The sequence below is a fragment of the Loxodonta africana genome, chromosome 22 (genome assembly GCF_030014295.1).
Source record: "Loxodonta africana isolate mLoxAfr1 chromosome 22, mLoxAfr1.hap2, whole genome shotgun sequence".
Taxonomy (NCBI): domain Eukaryota; kingdom Metazoa; phylum Chordata; class Mammalia; order Proboscidea; family Elephantidae; genus Loxodonta; species Loxodonta africana.
In genome coordinates, this window is record NC_087363.1 from 40,272,381 (window position 1) to 40,291,131 (window position 18,751).

General features: G+C 43.0%; 1 protein-coding gene across 6 annotated transcripts in view; it reads left to right on the plus strand.

Moving 5' to 3' along the window:
- Positions 1-18,751, plus strand: part of TAMM41 (TAM41 mitochondrial translocator assembly and maintenance homolog) — a 63,007-nt gene that overhangs the window by 24,133 nt on the left and 20,123 nt on the right. For 4 of the 6 annotated variants that reach the window (XM_064274872.1, XM_064274875.1, XM_064274874.1 and 1 more), the window contains 2 exons: positions 8,060-8,305; positions 11,724-11,869. The exons of 1 other annotated variant lie outside the window; for it this stretch is intronic. In XM_064274872.1, coding sequence (XP_064130942.1) covers positions 8,060-8,305; positions 11,724-11,869 — 392 coding nt within the window. The remainder of the gene's footprint in view (positions 1-8,059; positions 8,306-11,723; positions 11,870-18,751) is intronic. One more of the 6 variants, XM_003409752.4, reaches the window with a different exon arrangement.

Sequence of the window (18,751 nt, forward strand, 5' to 3'; positions counted from 1 at the left end):
ATGATGGGTGAGAAAGGAGTAGGTGGAGGATGAGAGCCCTCAAAATTGGGGAAGAGAAAGTTTCCTAATCCTTCAGTTATTCTTAGAAGTCAGCATTTAAGTAAACAGAAAAGGAAAGTCAAATAACTTTAAAGGATTACCTTGAATTTTGTTATGTGAGTACAAACTATAAACATGTCTAATTTTAGGTAACGATCCCGGTTTAACATTTATTGAGTCAGTATCCCGTACCCTATAAAGAACTGAGGACACAATTTCTGCCCTGAGAAACTTCACGTTAATAAATATATGCAGTCCGGAGGCTGTTGGTGGGTTAGAACATTATTTTTAGGGAGAGACTGTGAAAATGTTTAGAATTAAAAACCTCTTCTCAAGAGGCAGCACCAACCTGGCGCCATAGACAGATGCACTGTGCTGACCCTCTGTAGCAAAGACCTGAAAAACTAAGTAAAACAGATACATATGTCAGTCCTGGAACCCAGAGCATCGAATGAAAGGATAACAAACTAGATCAAACACAAAATGGAAGAAAAAACTGATGGAAAACAGAGAACAAGAAGAGATACAGAGTGGAGGTCCCCTACCAACTAACAGCACAATGTCTCCATCTTGGAATACAGCCAGCAATGACCCTGGACAGGGAGTATGAAAACACAGCTTCACAAAGCTCCAAACAGGAAACAGAGCACCTGGTAATCAGAGAAACACGCTTTCGCACCCTGCTCACCCTTCTGCCCTATACACTACCTCTACCCATTCCCAACGGACCCATGCAGTGCTGCTTAGTTAGAGAGCCACCAGCCTGCTGCCACCCTGGGTCTGCCCTGCCACTTGGCTAGATAGCCACCAGCCTGCCACTGCCCGGGGTCTGCCCCATCTGCCAGCTCCCGCCACATCATTTTTTTCCCCTTTCTCCCCCCCGCCCCCCTAGCCCTGTATGCAACCTCCACCCCCTCCTGATGGACCATGCTGTGCTGCTCAGCTAAAGAGCCACCAGCCCGTCGCCACTTTGACTCCACCTCACCCCCAACCACTGGCTCCCACAGCGTCATTTTTTTTCCTTTTCTTTCACTCTCCCACCGGGCCCCATATGCCACCTCCTCCTCTTCCTGACAAGCCCTGCTGTGCCATCTCTACTAGAGAGCAACTGGCCCACCACCCACCCGCCAACTCTCACCATGCCATTTTTTTGTTTTTTCTCTTTTCTTTCTCGCTTCCTTAGCACTTAGCCCTGTACACCACCTCCACCCTTTCCCGCCAGGCCATGGCACACCACCACAGCTAGAGAGCCTCTGGTCCGCTATCACCCTGGGTCCGCCCTGCTCCCACCTGCTGGTTCCTGCTATGCTGTTTTTTATTTTATTTTTCCCCTATCTTCCTTTTCTTTCTCTTTCCCACCTAGCCACATATGCCACCTCCACCCTTTCCCACTTGGCCACACCGTGCCACCGTGGCTAGAAAGCCACTGACCTGCCACTGCCCCAGGCCTGCTCCACATTCACCTGCCAGTGCCCACCATGCTGTCATCTTTTTTTTTCCTCTTTATTTTCTTTCCCCCTCCCATCTAGCCCCTTGTGGGGCTTTCCCTCCAGTTGAGAGGTCAGGCAGCAAACAAATGGTAGCACTCGAGTAGGGGAAGAAAGTGAGCGTGGTTTACTTTAGTGTGACCAAGGAGGGCCTTACTAAGCAGGTAATGTTTGAGCTGAGCACCAGCCACTGAGAAGGACCCGTAAGAAGAGCCCAGGAAAGTGATCCAGGCAGAGATGAGCCTGCTGGGAGTCACCATGAGGAGCAGGTCTGTGTTCTGTCACCACTGTATCCTCGGCCTCTAGAACACTGCCTTGGTGCAGGGTAGGTGCTCCGTTCATAACTGCTAGATGGGTGGATGGAGAGACAAATTTGTGTGAAGGATGACGACAGCTTGGAAGTCAGCAACTTCACATGAAAAAATAATCGCTATTAAACCCTTAATGACTTAAATTGCTCGAGATTTCCCTCTAATCATTACCGACAGTGTTCATGCATCCTACTTTGTGCCTTGCCCTTTTTTTTTTTTTTTTATGTAGTCTTACTTCATGGAAGACAGCACAGTGAAATGTTTGAAAGATGGAGTCTGATGGCCTGGGTTCAGATCTTAGCTGTACTGCCTATTTCTGGCTTTAGGAAGTTCCTTATCTCATTGTGACTCAGTTTCTTCACCTCTAAAGTGGGTTTTTATATGGATTAAATTAGATCAAACATATTTAGCACAGTGCCTGGCACAAAGTAAATGCTTAATAAATGTTAGCTATTATTTTAGATACGTGTTGGCTTGTGTGAACATAGCCACATGGTAGACTAACCTTCAGCATCACACCTGGTTGGTAGTTAGAAGGTGATTGCTGTTATGATTTATTACTGCTATGACGTATTATTGTTGGCAGCATAGGTTTTCCTGAGAGTGAGACACCGTTATTTGCTTATTCAGTGATTGGTGGACACTTAGGTTAGCTCCATTTATCCCTTTTACTAATGTCACTGTTGTGAATCACTTTGTACAAATTATGTTGGTAGATGAAGGGGACGTTAACTTCCTTGAATATTTTCTCCAAAATGGAATTATATTGTCAACTACAAGAATTATAAAACAATGCCTACCAAAATTACAGTACTTAGATCAGGTGGGTTGAAACTACATTAGTCCTTTAAGGTCCTTAAGGAATAAAAAACACTTTCAAGAGAAGAATGAGTTTCTTTCAATACCATATTGTCTGAACACAGGCTTAGCTACTTCGAGGAATAAGACAAAGCAGTGAGGAAGTTGAGCTATTCTTGGGGGAAAAAAAAAATTAGAAATGAGTGCCAGGACTCTAAAGTGTAAGTAAACACCGCATTTCTGGATCCTGGTAAAAGCCAGTAGAGAAATGTTTTCTCTGGAGCAAGAGCTGTTAAGATTTATTCCATCCCAGTTTACCATCTGAAACCTTGCAAAACAGTGTCATTGGATGATCTGCGTATTTGAGGTTGAACATTTCAGGAATTTGGAAGTGTGTTTCTCCATGCTTGGCACGCCTGAGCTTTTGCTGGAGCCTCGGTTGGAACTCTTTGTACTCAATAGTCAGTCACTTGCTAATTTCTGCGAATGCAACACTCTCGAAGGGATAATTTTCATTAATAATACCTAACGCTTATAGATTACTTACTATGTGTCAACAAAGTGTTAAACACAGAGGTACCATGTGATCCAGCAATTCTAGTGTGTATACCCAAGAGAAATGAAAGCATATGTCTACATAGACACTGTACATGGGTGCTCATAATAGCATTATTCATAACAGCCAAAAAGTAGAAACAACCCAAATACCCGTCAACTGTTGAATGGACAAATAAAATTGGCAAAGAATAATATTTGGGCATAAAAAGAATGAAGTATCGGTACATGCTACAACATGACCCAGTGCCCAGTGCCGTCGAGTCAATTCTGACTCATAGCGACCCTATAGGACAGAGTAGAACTGCCCCATAGAGTTTCCAAGCGGCACCTGGCAGATTCGAACTGCTGACCCTTTGGTTAGCAGCTGTAGCACTGAACCACTACAACATGAAGGGACCTTGAAAACCTTATGCAGAAGAGGTCACAGAAGACCACATGTTGTGTGGTTCCATTAATATGAAATGTCCGGAATGGCAAATCTATAGACAAAAAATAAATTAGTGGTTGCCTATAGCAGGAAGGGGGGTCGGTGAGGGAGATAGAGAGTCGCTACTAGTGGGTATGGATATTCATTTGGAGGCACTGAAAATGTTCTAAAATTAGATTAGAGTGACGGTTGCTCACTGTAAATATAACTAAAAAAAAACATTGAATTGTGCAATTTGGGTGAATTGTAAGGTATGTTAATTATACTCAATTTAAAAAAGAGCATTATTTTGGCATGTCAGCATCCTGTTTTCGCCTGCTGTTCTTAAACACTACCCCATAACAACACCCACTTCTGGAACCTGCGTTGAAATAATCTGTTTTCATGTCATTTGTTGCCTGAGGTAGGCCCTATATCTTTGTAGCTCCAGTGACTAGCTCAGCTCCTGGTACTGAGTGAACACCCAAATGTTTATTTGACTGCTATGGCAGCAGTATTGCAATTAGCTCAAGTGGAAAAAAAGGTAGCCAGTCATTATTACTCTCAAAGACTCAGGCCTTCCTCTACCCCTATCCTTTGCCCATCCTTTATACACATTGTAACAACATCAGTATTTGCAGAGCGTTCTCTAAAAGCTTAGCTCATCTAAATTTGAAAGTAACCTTGTAAGGCAGTAAGTATGATACTTGTACCCATTTCGCAGAGAAGGAAACTGACTTAAAAAGGTTAAGTAACTTGCCTCAAATCACGCTAGAAGAGTGCTGGACTTGAAAGCCAGGCCTGCCCAGTGCAGGGTACAGCCCCTTACTCACCACGTTCACGGGCCCCTGACTGCTGGTGGCATGCCTGTGTCACAGGGAGGGTCAGCTACACATGCTTTAGAGCCTCCGGTTTGTCTCATTTCAGAGTCAAAGAGAAATGACCCTTTTAATTATTAATTGTATTACACCAGCAGTTCTCTGGCTTGAGCAGCCAAGAGTTAAAAACCATCAGTAAAAAAAACCATCAGTAGAGGCGTAAAAATCGAAGTCAGCAGTCATTTTTCTCAAGCCCAGAGTTTTATTGCAGAAATATCTCTGGAGGCAAGAAAAATTGATTCTTACAATCAGATGCTGGTTCATGCTGTGCCCGTGATTTATTCATTTGGTTTTGAAGAAACTGACAATAAGCCTGTTTGCTTTCTGCTCCCCGTGGTAGAGAAATTCAATTCAGCAGACGTTTATTGATGGGTCTTCCCCGTGCCAGCCAGTGCACAAGGAATGGGGGATACAGAGTTGACTAGGACCCAGTCCTCTTTCTTAGGAAGTCCATAGTATTTTCCAGGTCCTTTAATCATGGCATGCATTTGTTCTTTTGGGGGAGGGTTTCGGTTATTTTGCTTTTGCATTTGATAAAATACAGTCCTTCTCTCAGAAAGTTACTGGCTAAAGTTTAAGAACTTTTTGTTTGTGGAACACACAAGGAGAAGAAATGGCACAAATATTTAAAACTCAACAGTGATATAAACACACACCTTGCATTTCAGGGCCAGCGCTGTTTGAGTTAGAGTTTGATGACTTTTCATCCCAAATTGGGTCAGGGAAGGCGTTAGAGATTAATAGAAGCAATTTATAGGATATAGATAAAAGCATAAGAATGTACACAACAGAAAGTTAGCCCAGCTGCCACACCATTCATATTTGCCAAGTGATCACTTCTGTGCATCCCGTTTATTTATCTAAAAATGTTGGATATAATGTGCCAACATTACACAAGTAAGGGAAATGGAGAAAGCTTACCAAGTAGTGTAAAACTGTAGTTGTTGGCCATCAAGTTGATTCCGACTCACAGCAGCCCTACAGGACGGAACAGAACCACCCCGTAGGGTTCCCTGGGCTATAATTTTTACGGGACCAAATCACCAGATCTGTTCTCCCTCAGACAGCTGGTGGATTTGAAACACCAACCTTTTGGTTAGCAGCTGAGCACTTAACCATTGCACCACCAGGGCTCCTTAGAGTAAAATTAGTTACCTAAAATGCCACTGCCCTCATCCTGAGAGGCAGTTGGACTGTGGGCAAGTTATCTTTGTACCTCACCCTCCTCATCAACTCTGTTTTGGTTTCTTCCTTTATTCTTGCTCTCCAGAGATGGGGTTTCTTGATTCATCTATAAAATTATCAGCCTTAGAAGAAATACAACCAGAATGCTTCTGAGAAGCAAGGATGGTGAGACTTTGTCTTGCTTGCTTTGAACATATCACTAGGAAAAGCCAATCCCTGCAAAAGGACATCATGTTTGGTAAAGTCACTGAAAATGAGGGAAGCCTTCAATGAGATGGATTGACGCGGTAGCTGCAAGAATAGGTTCAAACATACCAGCGATCCTGAAGATGGCACAGGATCGGGCAGTATTTCATTCTTTTATACATAAGATCGCCGTGAGTCAAAGCCGACTCAATGGCAACTAACAATAACAAACAGCACCTTAATAGGGCTTCGTGAGGATTAAATGAGGCAGTAAATGTGGAACACTAAAGAGAGCCCACAGCAAATGTGTGTCTTATGAGAAGAAAAATAACAATTTTCACATAATTTGTTGTGTTTTTCTTTTTTTTTGCAAAAATCATTCTCTTGTACATTCAATTTTGTATCCTGTTTTCTTACTTTGTGTTACTCTATGATCATTTCCCATCTTGCTGTGTTTGGTGACCATAATTCTTAGTGGTTGCACACTGTCACGTGACATGGGTATGGTGGACATTTCTGTTGAACATTTTGGTTACTTCCAGTGGACGGTTTTATGTAGATAATGTATCCCCTTAACAAACTAACCAAACATGTAGCTATCAAGTCAGTTCTGAGTCACGGCCACCCTGTGTATTATACAGTGGAGTGGTTTCCTAGGGTTTTCTTGGCTGTAATATTTATAAAAGCAGATCACCAGGCCCTTCTTCTGCAGTGCCACTGGGCAGATTCATACTGCCAACCTTTAGGTTAGTAATCCAGCACAAACCATTTGCACCAGCCAAGGACCTGTTGTATTCCCTTACTAGCTGGGAAATCTTTGGTAGGCTACTTAATCTGTGTGTTTGTTGCCTAGTTTGCTAAATGGAGATAAAATAATATCTACCCGAGAGGGGAACCGTGTGGGTCAGATGAAGTAATGTAAACAAAGCACTTGGAATAGGACTTGGCACTTCCCAAGTGCTCAGTAAACATGATCTTTTTAACTCTATTTTGGTTTCTTTGTTTAGACTTGCTCTCCAGAGATGGGGTTTCTTGATTCACTGCTTTCCAGAAGGATTTTAGCAGTTTATGATGTCAAAAGCAATACTGTGTGAAGGGACCAATTTCTTTGCTCTCTCACTAGCAATCATCCCAGGTTTTAACTGTTTAACCCTTTTTCCCTTTAAAATAATAGTGAAAAAAACAAGTTCCTCCATATTTGGGCAGCTTGCTATGATGGGACTTACTTTTGCTTGCTCCACTGAACAGTCAGACCTCATCTGCCCAAAGCTTAGGTTCCCAAAGGCTGTGTGCTAACTTATGCCAATTCAGATTTTTACAAGTCTACAACTTGCTGACAGCAATTAAAATAATCTGCTGTGCAACCCTACTCTTAATCAATACAATTGTACCAGCATAAGCTAGGCCATTTTTGAGGGTGAAGGGGCGCTATGAAAAATTAGACCAGGACAACAAGTATATCCTGGGCAAACCAGGACGTGTGGTCACCCTTTCCAATTTTTTTTTCCTATGGAGGAGGAAGGAATCATGGTGATTATTACCTGTCAAAATAGATTTTCCTGGAGCAAACTGCTGGCTTGCTTTAAAAAAAAAAAAAAAAATGCCTGCAGCCCGCAGGTGCTGTACCACCAGATTGGAATGTGAGTTGGTCCTTTGAAGCTTAAAAATCTAGCGTATTTTGCCTCCTACTGAAGTACATTCAACCAAGCTTTTTTTTTTTTTTTTAAAGCAAGCCAGCAGTTTGCGCTAGGAAAATCTATTTTGACAGGTAATAATCACCATGATTCTTTCCTCCTCCATAGGAAAAAAAAATTGGAAAGGGTGACCACACGTCCTGGTTTGCCCAGTATATACTTGTTGTCCTGGTCTAATTTTTCATAGCGCCCCTTCACCCTCAAAAATGGCCTACCTTATGCTGGTACAATTGTATTGATTAAGGGTAGGGTTGCACAGCAGATTATTTTAATTGCTGTCAGCAAGTTGTAGACTTGTAAAAATCTGAATTGGCAAAAGTTGGGTTATAGATATATTTATGATGACGACCAAAAAAAAAAAAAAACGAGAGCGAGAGTAGCTACTAAGGCTGCTCATGGACAACCAAAAACCTCATGGGATTTGTCTCTTGGTTTGGAGGTTTAAGGTTTTGGTTTCCTGGAACATCCCAGTTAATCAGCCTAATAATGTGTTTAGTGCTTCTTTTCTACCTCCTAGTTCATTGCATACTGCCTGGGATCTTAAAAGCTTGTGAGCAGCCATCCAAGGCACAACAATTGGTCTCTATTTGTCTGGAGCAACAGAGGAGAGTCAGGAAAAGAAGGAGGATATGGAATGTATGGCTAATTGAGTCCATGAACAACTGCCTCCTTTGCCATGGGACCAGAAGAATTGGATGGTGCCCAGCTACCACTACTGAACATTTTGATAAAAGATTCTGTAGAAGAATCCTGATCAAAAGAGGTAAAATGCAGAATAGAATTTCAAATTCTCATGGACTCCAGATTTTCTGGAGCTATGGAAGCTGGATTATGTGAAACTATTGCCCTGGGATAATCATTAAACCTTAAATCAAAAATACCCCCTGAAGTCTTCTTAAAACCAAACAGTAGTTTAGCTTAACTAGTAAAAAATCTCTTCCTTCAGGCTTATGCTCTTTTAAGAACTATCTATATAGGATCAAAGTGACAACAGCAACTCAAAAGATTAGATAGGAACCCTAGGGCACAGTGAGTTTATGTTAATTGGGGAGGAACAACTCAGAAAAGGAGGGTGAGAATGGTTGTACAACTCAAAGAATGTGATCAGTATCACAGAATTGTGCACGTAGAAACCGTTGAATTGTTGACGAACAGGAGCCAGCTGCAGGATCCAAAGCTAGCAGAAGCTTTCCTGCCAGAGAGTCCGCTTATATTCAGTGCAGGTCAGACCCCAAGGAAACTCTCTTTCAACTGATTGGCTACTCACAGCAGATCCCATCATAGAGGTGATCACGTTATATCACGTCTCATCACGGAAGTGATCACATCATCATATGACTGCCAGACTACATCATAACTGCCAAACTACTGAGAATCATGGCCTAGCCAAGTTGACATACAACCTAACGATCACAGTCCACCCCTTGTCAGCTTGGCACCTGTGTACATCTCCTTAAACACCTACACACAATCTCTGAATAAAGACAGTAGTTGTACTGGCACCTAACACGACACAACAAACACACATACAACTGCCCTGTTTACATCTTATATTTTATAAGAGAAGAAAGCAAAAATACTTGATGCACACATACAAACCAGAAATACTCATAACAATTGCAGTCCTGGTTTCTGCAACTGGTTACATGGTCATAACTGGTATTTAGAACTACCTTCTTCCACCACCCATTCCATATTCCCCTTGTGCTCAGCAAGCACCTCAGTTGGTTGTGGTTCTTTGCCTGGTGGGGTGACCTAAAACTCCATTCCTGAAGGGTCTGGGCCATTAAGTAGTCATGTCGGAATTGGGTTGCTCTAGATTCCCATTGATGTTAACCGCAGGGCATGGTAGTACTAAGAGATGCCCTAAGGGATCTCCTGCATTCCAGACATACTCTTCTTTACCTCCAGTATGTAATAGTAATCCAATTTCCTCTTGGTAATCAGGATCAATCACACCAGCCAGTATGGTAACTCCCTTCTTGGCCTGTTGATCCAGAGGCATAAGAAGCCCAAAGTGGCCAGGTGGCATTCTTAGCTTCCAGTTCAGTGGAATCAGTGATGTGTCTCCAGGTGGGAGCATTCCTCCCTTTGGAACTAAGACCTCTAGACCTGTAGAGCATAAGGTCACAGGGACAGGAAGCAAAAATTTTGCAAACGGGTCACTAGGGGTAATAGTGAGTGATACCACTCCCATTTCCACTCCTTGAATCCTGCACCCATGAATCCTGGCTATGGGAGAACAACCACCATATATTGGACACTGGTTTAGAGCATATACAGCCTCCTGGAGAACATTTACCCAGCCTTGCAAGGTATTGCCCCCTAGCTGACACCATAATTGTGTCTTTAGAAGGCCATTTCATTGTTCTATCAAGCCAGCTGCTTCAGGATGATGGCGAACATGGTAAGACCAGTGAATTCCTTGGGCATGGGCCCACGGGCATACCTCATTTGCTGTGAAGTGAGTCCCTTGGTCTGAGGCAGTGCTGTATGAGGTACCGTGACAGTGGATAAGGCATTCTGTAAGTCCATGGATGGTGGTTTTGGCAGAAGTATTGTGGCAGGGAAGGCAAATCCATATCCAGAGTAACTGTCTATTCTAGTAAGGACAAAACGCTGCCCTTTCCACGATGGAGGTGGTCCAGTGTAATCAATTTACAATGTAATCAACTGGCTGATCACCTCAAGGGATGGTGTCATATCGGGGACTCAGTGTTGGTCTCTGCTGCTGAACCCAGAGTGAGCAAAAGCCCACGAGCCTTGCCAGAGGGTCCACTTACATGCAATGCAGGCCATACCCCCAAGGAAACTCCCTTTCAGCTGGCTACTCACAGCAGATCCTGTCGTGGAGGAGATCACTGTCACCTAATCACAGCAGCTTCCTTAGCAGCTGAGGTGTCTGTCTATACTTGCCACTACTTGCCCGAACAGACTTTATATCTTTGTAACCATCCATGCTCCAACAAATGTTTCAGCCGTACTCCTTTCACCAAGCTTGACCTTGGAGTTTCCTGTATATGTATCCAGCTTCTTTTGAATTAACATTGGCCCAAGAGGCATTCAGTCAAGTTTTCCCGTTTTGTTACGTTTTTCCCCAACATCTTGCTGATATTTGTCAATGGCACAGGTAGGGCACTTTTCACTTGTTTTAAAAGTTGCTCTTTGTCCTCCCCCCACAAAAAAAGGAACACACGAATATATATGTATACATACATACATGTATATATACACATATACATACAAAAAAACCAAACCCAGTCCCCAATGTTGCAGCTGATCTTGAGGCTGTAACTGACACTCATCATTTCCTCCTCTACTACCCATTCTAGAGTTCCCTCACCCTCAGCCAGTACTCCTGCTGGTCTAGGTGAGGTGGACCTGATGCTCATCTCTTAGCAACCCTATAGGACAGAGTAGAACTGCCCCATAGAGTTTCCAAGGAGCACCTGGTGGATTTAAACTGCCAACCCTTTGGTTAGCAGCTGTAGCACTTAACCACTACACCACCAGGGTTTCCATATATATATATATAGTGTGTGTGTATATATATATATATATATATATATATATTTTTGTAGCTCAAGTCATCCTTTAGGCTAATGCAGTGTCCCTCATTTCTTACCACTTGCAATTTTTGGAGTTATATCTGCTTTCAATTTCATCATCAAAGTAAACTTTTCTTGCCAGGATTTTTAACACTCACTAGTCTTGCCATTATCAAGCATAATAAGGTTAGTAATATTCATAAAGCACCTCAAAACCCTCATGCAAACACATTAAGCAAGTCAAAGATGAGTAAGCAATAGCAAGGACAAGTGGCAGTGTGTATGTAACTACTGTCCTCGTGATTGTTTGCAGGCAGAGTTCATAAAATGCGAGTTTTTAAGTACCGGAGCATTGTCAAAAAAAAAAAAAGCAAAGAAAAAATATAGCTTCTGGATGATGATAACCTTTTGTATTTAGCTAACTGTATTTTAACTGAAGCTGTGTGTCACCTACAGATCTTCTCTTTCCCCGAAATAAATCCCTTCATTTCTTGGGTAATGTGTGCATGGCTTTAAGAAGGAAAAAGAAATGTTTCGGGGAGGGATCCTGCTAGGCAAACTAGTGCAGAACCAATGTGGGGACTGCATGGGGATTCTCAATGGAAGGTTTGTTTTTCTGTTTGTTTTAACTAGGCGACTTTCGGATGATGGTTGGAGAGGATAAGTCAAAAGTGTTGAATATTGTGAAGCCCAACGTAGTTCACTTTCGTGAGCTTTATGGCACCATACTACAGGAGAATCCCCAAGTGGTGTATAAAATACAACAAGGCAGACTGGAGGTAAACTGTATATGGAAAATAATTTACATTGTTTCTAAGGCAGGGGCTATTTTGAGGGGAAAAGTAAGGGGTAGAACAGCATGAGTACTGTGATAACATGTATAAAAAAAAGTGAGTATTGTATATAAGGATATGCTTCTGTATACTTAGAATAATGCTAAAAGGTAACACAAGAAATTAGTAATAAGGGGCTTGCTTTGGGGAAGGGAACTAGGGGTAGAAGGAGGAGGGAGATTTGTCTTCACCAATCAAAAAAGGCTGAAAACCTCAGATTACCTCCTTTCCAGCCCTGGCCATTTCGTTGGAAGACCCCAAATGGCAGTATCTACAGCATTTCTCCAGAGACAACTACTCCCTGACTAGAGGGTGGGGAAGAGGAATATGCCTAGCTGCCAGCTTCTAAGAAATTGAACAAGAGCAAGGGCCAGGAAATTCATTTAACCATGAAAATGAATTTATCCAAATGACTCACTGTGGTCTACAAAAGCCTACATGATGTGGATTCTAATTGGTTTCTTTTCCTGGGCAATCTTAAGAACATGATTAATGGATTGAACTACAGTCCCCAATGTTGCAGCTGACCTTGAGGCTGTAACTGACACTCATCATTTCCTCCTCTACTACCCATTCTAGAGTTCCCTCACCCTCAGCCAATACTTCTGCTGGTCTAGGTGAGGTGGACCTGATGCTCATCTCTGAGGAGTTTCAGACCCTGGCCACCATGCTTTTCTTGTATTATGGCTACTGTGTGTGTCCATTTACCAGCAAAATGGGGCAAGGGGTACTACTAAGATGTAATGGCACCCCTACCTCCTGATGACCAGGGTCAGTTACTCCTGCCGGTATGGTGACTCGTTTCCTTATCTGCTGGACTCTTGGCATGGGAGTCTGAAGTGATTAGGTGGCAGGCATAGCTTAAAGCTTAATGGGATGTTTACTGTGCCCTCTGGTAGAAGCATCCCTCCTCTGGAAACTGGGACCTAAAGTTGCAGGGATGGGAAACACAAATTTTCTAAGTGGGTCATTGGGAGTGATAGTAAGCAAAGCCACTTCTCCTTCCACCCCTTGGTTCCCAGGTCTGTGTATTCTATCAGTTGGGAACCTAGCACCATGTAATGGCCATTAATTTAGGACTTACCTCACATCCCAAAGGATGACACCCCATCCTCACAGGGCGTCATCTCCAAGCTGTTCTTCCTTTGTTCTGCCATAGGGTTTCTCAACAAGAGCACTGTTGATATTTTAGACCAGATCATTCTTTGTCATGAAATGACTGTCCTGTACATTGTAGACTGTCCCCAATCCATTAGATACCAGTAGCACTCTGTCTCCCCCGTTTGTGACAACCAGAAATATCTCTAGACATTGCCAAATGTCCTGTGGGTGGCAGAAATCACGCCCCGCCCCCCCCCCCCAGAAGCACTGCTCTACAGCCTGGTGGCTTTGGTGTAGTATGTGGTAGGAACAGTGGCGCCATGGTCCTGTGCCCCTTGCTGCACCTCTTTGCTCTAAAGCAGGTTCCATAAGTGATGTATATGGTACACCATGTTGGTGAGTCAAACCTTCCATAAGCCCTTGTACAGCCGTGCTGGCTGTCCTGAGGGCGGGAAAGGTAGAACCTGCTCAGAATATGTCACTTCTAGTCAAGACACATTGCTGCACCTTCCCAAGTGGAAGGATCACATCCACAGGTAAATTCAGCACATATTTTGGAGGGACACAATGCAAAACCAGTCACAAGGGAACCTCTGTGTAGCTATTGGCATGAGCTGACAGGGAGGTGCTGGGGCAGCAGTGTGGATACTTTAGGGTCTAGATTTCCCGCTTGTGCAGCTCATGTGTGCCCTCTGGCCTTGCTCACATCCAGTCCTGGTATGCCTCTTCCGTCTCACGGTGGATTGCTGTCAAGCCTGCGTGACCTTAAAAGACTTGGTGAATCTGTCCGATCCCAGCTTTTGATGGCAGTTCTGGCTGTGTGGTGATTTGATGTCCCATGATCAGCAGCTCTGTCTCCATCAGGGCCCAGTACCCAGGAGCTGATCGTCAAGTAGCATATGGTTCTCCACCGCAGATGACATGGCCATGCCCCAGAACCTAGCGGTCTACATGGTGGTTCTCCCACTGGGAGCCCACCATAAGCTCCACGTGACTGCTTTTCACTCTGCATATTCCTCTAGTACCATGGGGGTCTGCAAGATCGTATGGTCCAAGTGCAGGGTTGCATACACAGTACCTGGCTCTATTGCAGAGCTCTTTTCTGCGCTGCATAGGACCCTCGCAAAGCTGGAATCCTTTCATATCACTTGGTAAAGGAGTCTGAGAATTATTACCAGTTGTGGAATATGCTCCTTCCAGAACTTGAAGAGGCCAACCAAGCCTTGTGCTTCTTTCTTAGTGGTGAGAGGCGTGAGATGCAGTGATTTGACCTTTGCTTTGGAGGGATGTCCCCGCATGTTCCATACCACTCAATCCCTAAAAACTTCATTGATGTGGTGGGCTTCATAGGGCTTATCATGTACCCTCTGGAGTGCACGTATCTTACCAAGGCCTCCTGTGTACTTGCCCATATTGTGCACCAGATGACAGTAACAGTATGTCACTGCTATAGCGGACCAATGTGATATTATACAGAATGTCCAAATAGTCCGTTTTCCTTTGAATATCTTATAACAGAGGATGCAGGGGTTATTTAGCATAGCCTTGAGGCAAGACCATATGGTATACTGTTGTCTGTCCCATATGAATGTGCGCTGCTTCTGGTCCTCCTTCCTAATAGGGATGGAAGGGATGCATTTGCCTGGTCCGGGGCCCCATCCATACACCTGTTCTAACATACTCACCACATCTGGCATGGCAGATGCAATTGGAGCTACTATTGGGATGAGTTTGTGGTAGTCCACTATAATCTGTCACGACCCATTTGGTTTTGTAAGGGCCAGACTGATGAATTTAATGGAGATGTAATGGAACCTTCACCCCTACATCCTTTAGTCCTACAGGTTGCACTAATCTATGCCTTTCGCCTGGGGGTACAGTTTTATTTTTTATTTACTCTCTTGGCCAGAGGGTGAGAGTGGCAGCTTCAGAAGCCTCCAGTTGTCCTCGAACACTATGACAGTTTCCAAATCCCTTTTTAGAGCTGGCTTTCTACACCCACTCCTGGCACCAGTTGTGTAAGATTGAGGTTGGACAGATTTGAAACAAAGGCCTCACCTGATCCTGTGATGGTACTCTGGAGCTAGATGGCACTTCAGGTTGTCTCCACTTGGGACAAAGAGGTCAGGCTGTTATACTCCCACATTTTCCAGCCATTGGGTACAGGCAGCTCACTTTGGCTGAGGACAGTTCTGGGAGGCACTCAGCCATCTTTCCCAGCAGCTAGTGAAATGAGTACCTTGGTCTTGATGACAGGATCTGGGTGATGTACCACAGCGTCCACTGTCATATATATGACTGTATCTTCTTTTTTAATATCAGCTTTATGAAATATAAATCACATACCTTAAAATTCATGCTTTTAAAATACAGTTTGTTATGGATTGAATTGTGTCCCCCAAAAATATGTGTCAACTTGGCTAGTCCACGAGTCCCAGTATTTTGTGATTGTCCACCATTTTGTCATCTGACGTGATATTCCTATGCGTTGTAAATCCTACCTCTATGATGTTAATGAGGCAGGATTAAAGGCAGTCACGTTAATGAGGCAGGAATCAATTTACAAGATTAGGTTGTGTTTTAAGTCAATCTCTTTTGGGATAAAAAAGAAAGAAGTGAGCAGAGAGACAGAAGGACCTTATACCACCACGAAAGCAGCACTGGGAGCAGAGCGTGTCCTTTGAACCCAAGGCTCCTGCGCTTATAAGCTCCTAGACCGGGGGATGATTGACGACAAGGACCTTCCTCCAGAGCCAACAGAGAGAGAAAGCCTTCCCCTGGAGCTGGCACCCTGAAATTGGACTTTTAGCCTCCTAGACTGTGAGAGGGAGACCCTGGCGGCATAGTGGTTAAGAGCTACAGCTACTAACCAAAAGGTCGGCAGTTCAAATCCACCAGGCATTCCTTAGAAACCCTATGGGGCAGTTCTGCTCTGTCCTGTAGGGTCACTATAAGTTGGAATCAACTTGATTGCAATAGGGTTTTTTTTTTTTTTAAGACTGTGAGAGAATAAATTTCTCTTTGTTAAAGCCATCCACTTGTGTTATTTCTGTTAGAGCAGTACTAGATAACTAAGATACAATTCAGTGTATTTTTGTGTGTGTGTATTCACGAAGTTGTACAGCCATTACCACAACCTAATTTTAGAACATTTCCTTCCCCCACAAAAAGAAACCTTGTTCCCATTACCAGTCACTCCCCAGCTCTCCCCTCTCGCCAGCCCCTGGCAACCACTAATCTGTCCTCTGTCTCTATGGATTTGCCTATTCTGGACATTTCATATACATGGACTCATACGATATGTGACTTTTTCCATATCTACTTTTAAAATGTAATTTGATTCTCACAGTTTAACTGAATGGTGTCATTTTCATGTTTTAATGAGAATTAAAGAGCAAGGAATATTAAAATTTAGCAGTTTATTTGAACATGTCATATAATATTTTGTCTTCAAACACATACTTTCAAGGGAAGATTGCAGAGCTTTCTTCAAAAGAACGCAGTGGCAAATATTTTCTAATTCCTTATATTACTCAAGCCATTTTAGCATCTCTAAAATTCCTAGAAGTTTCATGGGTAAAGCATGAATGAAATACAAGATCCTTTTGGCAAATCTCAATTAAACAAAACAAACTTGTTGCCATTGACTCAATTCCAACTCGTAGTGACCCTATAGGATAGAAAAGAATTGCCCCATAGGGTTCCTAAGGCTGTAAATCTTTATAGAAGCAAACCGCCACATCTTTCTCCCTCAGAGCGGCTGGTAGGTTCAAACCACCAACCTCTCAGCAGCTGAGCACTGAACCACTGTGCCACCAGGGCTCCTGGCAAATCTCAATACTTGGTCCCAAAACATGAGCTCATAAATGTCATCTCTAAGATATTTTACAGATATAGCCACAATTATTTTTGTTGTTTATATAGCCAAAGCTAAACAGAGGGTAATCAAAAAAACCCAAACCCATTGCTGTCAAGTCGATTCCAACCCACAGCAACCCTGTAGGACAGAGTAGAACTGCCCCATACAGTTTCCAAGGAGTGCCTGATAGATTCGTACTGCCGACCTTTTGGTTAGCAGCTCTTAACCACTATGTCACCAGGGTTCCCAAATAGAGAATGGAGCTTGTGAATTTAGACCCGTCCTAATGACAAGCTTTAAACATCCAGGTAAAAAACATCCAGCTTAACTCCTTTAGAGTCAATAAATAATAGCATTTTCTTTTCTTTGCTTAGATTTTTATGCATAAAACTGGAAATCTCAACATTGGTATGTAGTCAGTAAAAGTTTGTTGAATGAAAAGCAGTGGTAGAATAAGTGAGTTCTAATTATTAAAAAAGTTGGTCATATCTGGAAAATCTGAATAAAAAATGTAATATATTCATTCGTCTAATTTTTTCTTACTATTCTCTTTGTGGAGTGAAAATCTAAACATTTGCTGAAAAAATACAAGACAAAATCTTGGAAAATAATATGATGAGCTGTTGAGGGCACTATTACTGGTTGTCAACCCAGCATGCCGTTAATGTTTACAGAATTTTTACAAGAAGTAATTCTCTGTTGTTGTTGTTGTTAGGAGCTGTCAAGTCAATTCTGACTTGTAGAGATCGTCTTAGTAATCTAGTGCTGCTGTAACAGAAATACCACAAGTGGATAGCTTTAACAAAAAGAAATTTATTTCTTCACAGTAAAGTAGGCTGAAAGGCCAAATTCAGGTTGGCAGCTTCCGGGGAAGGCTTTCTCTGTCAGCCCTGGAAGAAAGTCCTTGTCCTCAATCTTCCCATGGTTGAGGAGCTTCTCAGGTGCAAGGGACCCTAGGTCCAAAGGACGCTCTGCTCCTGGTGCTGCTTTCTTGGTGATATAAGGTCCCCAACTCTCTGCTTGCTTCCCTTTCCTTTTATCTCTTGAGAGATAAAAGGTGGTGCAGGCCACACCCCAGGGAAACTCACTTTACCGTGGATCAGGGAGGTGACCTGAGTAAGGGTAGTGTTACTATCCCACCCTAATCCTGTTAACATAAAATTACAATCACAGAATGGAGGACAACCGCACAGTACTGGGAATCATGGCCTAACCAAGTTGACACGTATTTCTGGGGGGACACCATTCGATCCATGAGAAGAGACTGTATACACAACAGAATGAAACACTCCCTGGTCCTGCGCCATCCTCACAATTGTTGCTGTGCTTGAGCCCATTGTTGCAGCCACTGTGTCAATCCATCTCATTGAGGGTCTTCCTCTTTTTTGCTGAACCTCTATTTTACCAAACATGATGTCCTTCTCCAGGGACTGAGCCCTCCTGATAATGTGTTCGAAGTATGTGAGATGTAGTCACGCCATCCTTGCATCTAAGGAGTATTCTGGTTGTACTTCTTCCAAGACAGATTTGTCTGTTTCTTTGGCAGTCCATGGTATATTCAATATTCTTCGCCAACACCACAATTCAGAAGCATCAGTTCTTTTTCAATGTTCTTTATTCATTGTCCAGCTTTAAAAAAAAAAAAAAAATGTATATGAGGCAGTTGAAAACACCGGTGGTGTAGGTCAGGCTCACCTTAGCCCTCAAGGTGACATCTCTGCTTTTCAACACTTAAAAGAGGTGTTTTGCCCCTGATTTGCCCAATGCAACGCATCTTTTTATTTTTATTTTTTAATTGTACTTCAGATGAAGGTTTACAGAACAAACTAGTTTCTCATAAAACAGTACGCATATTGTTTTGTGACATT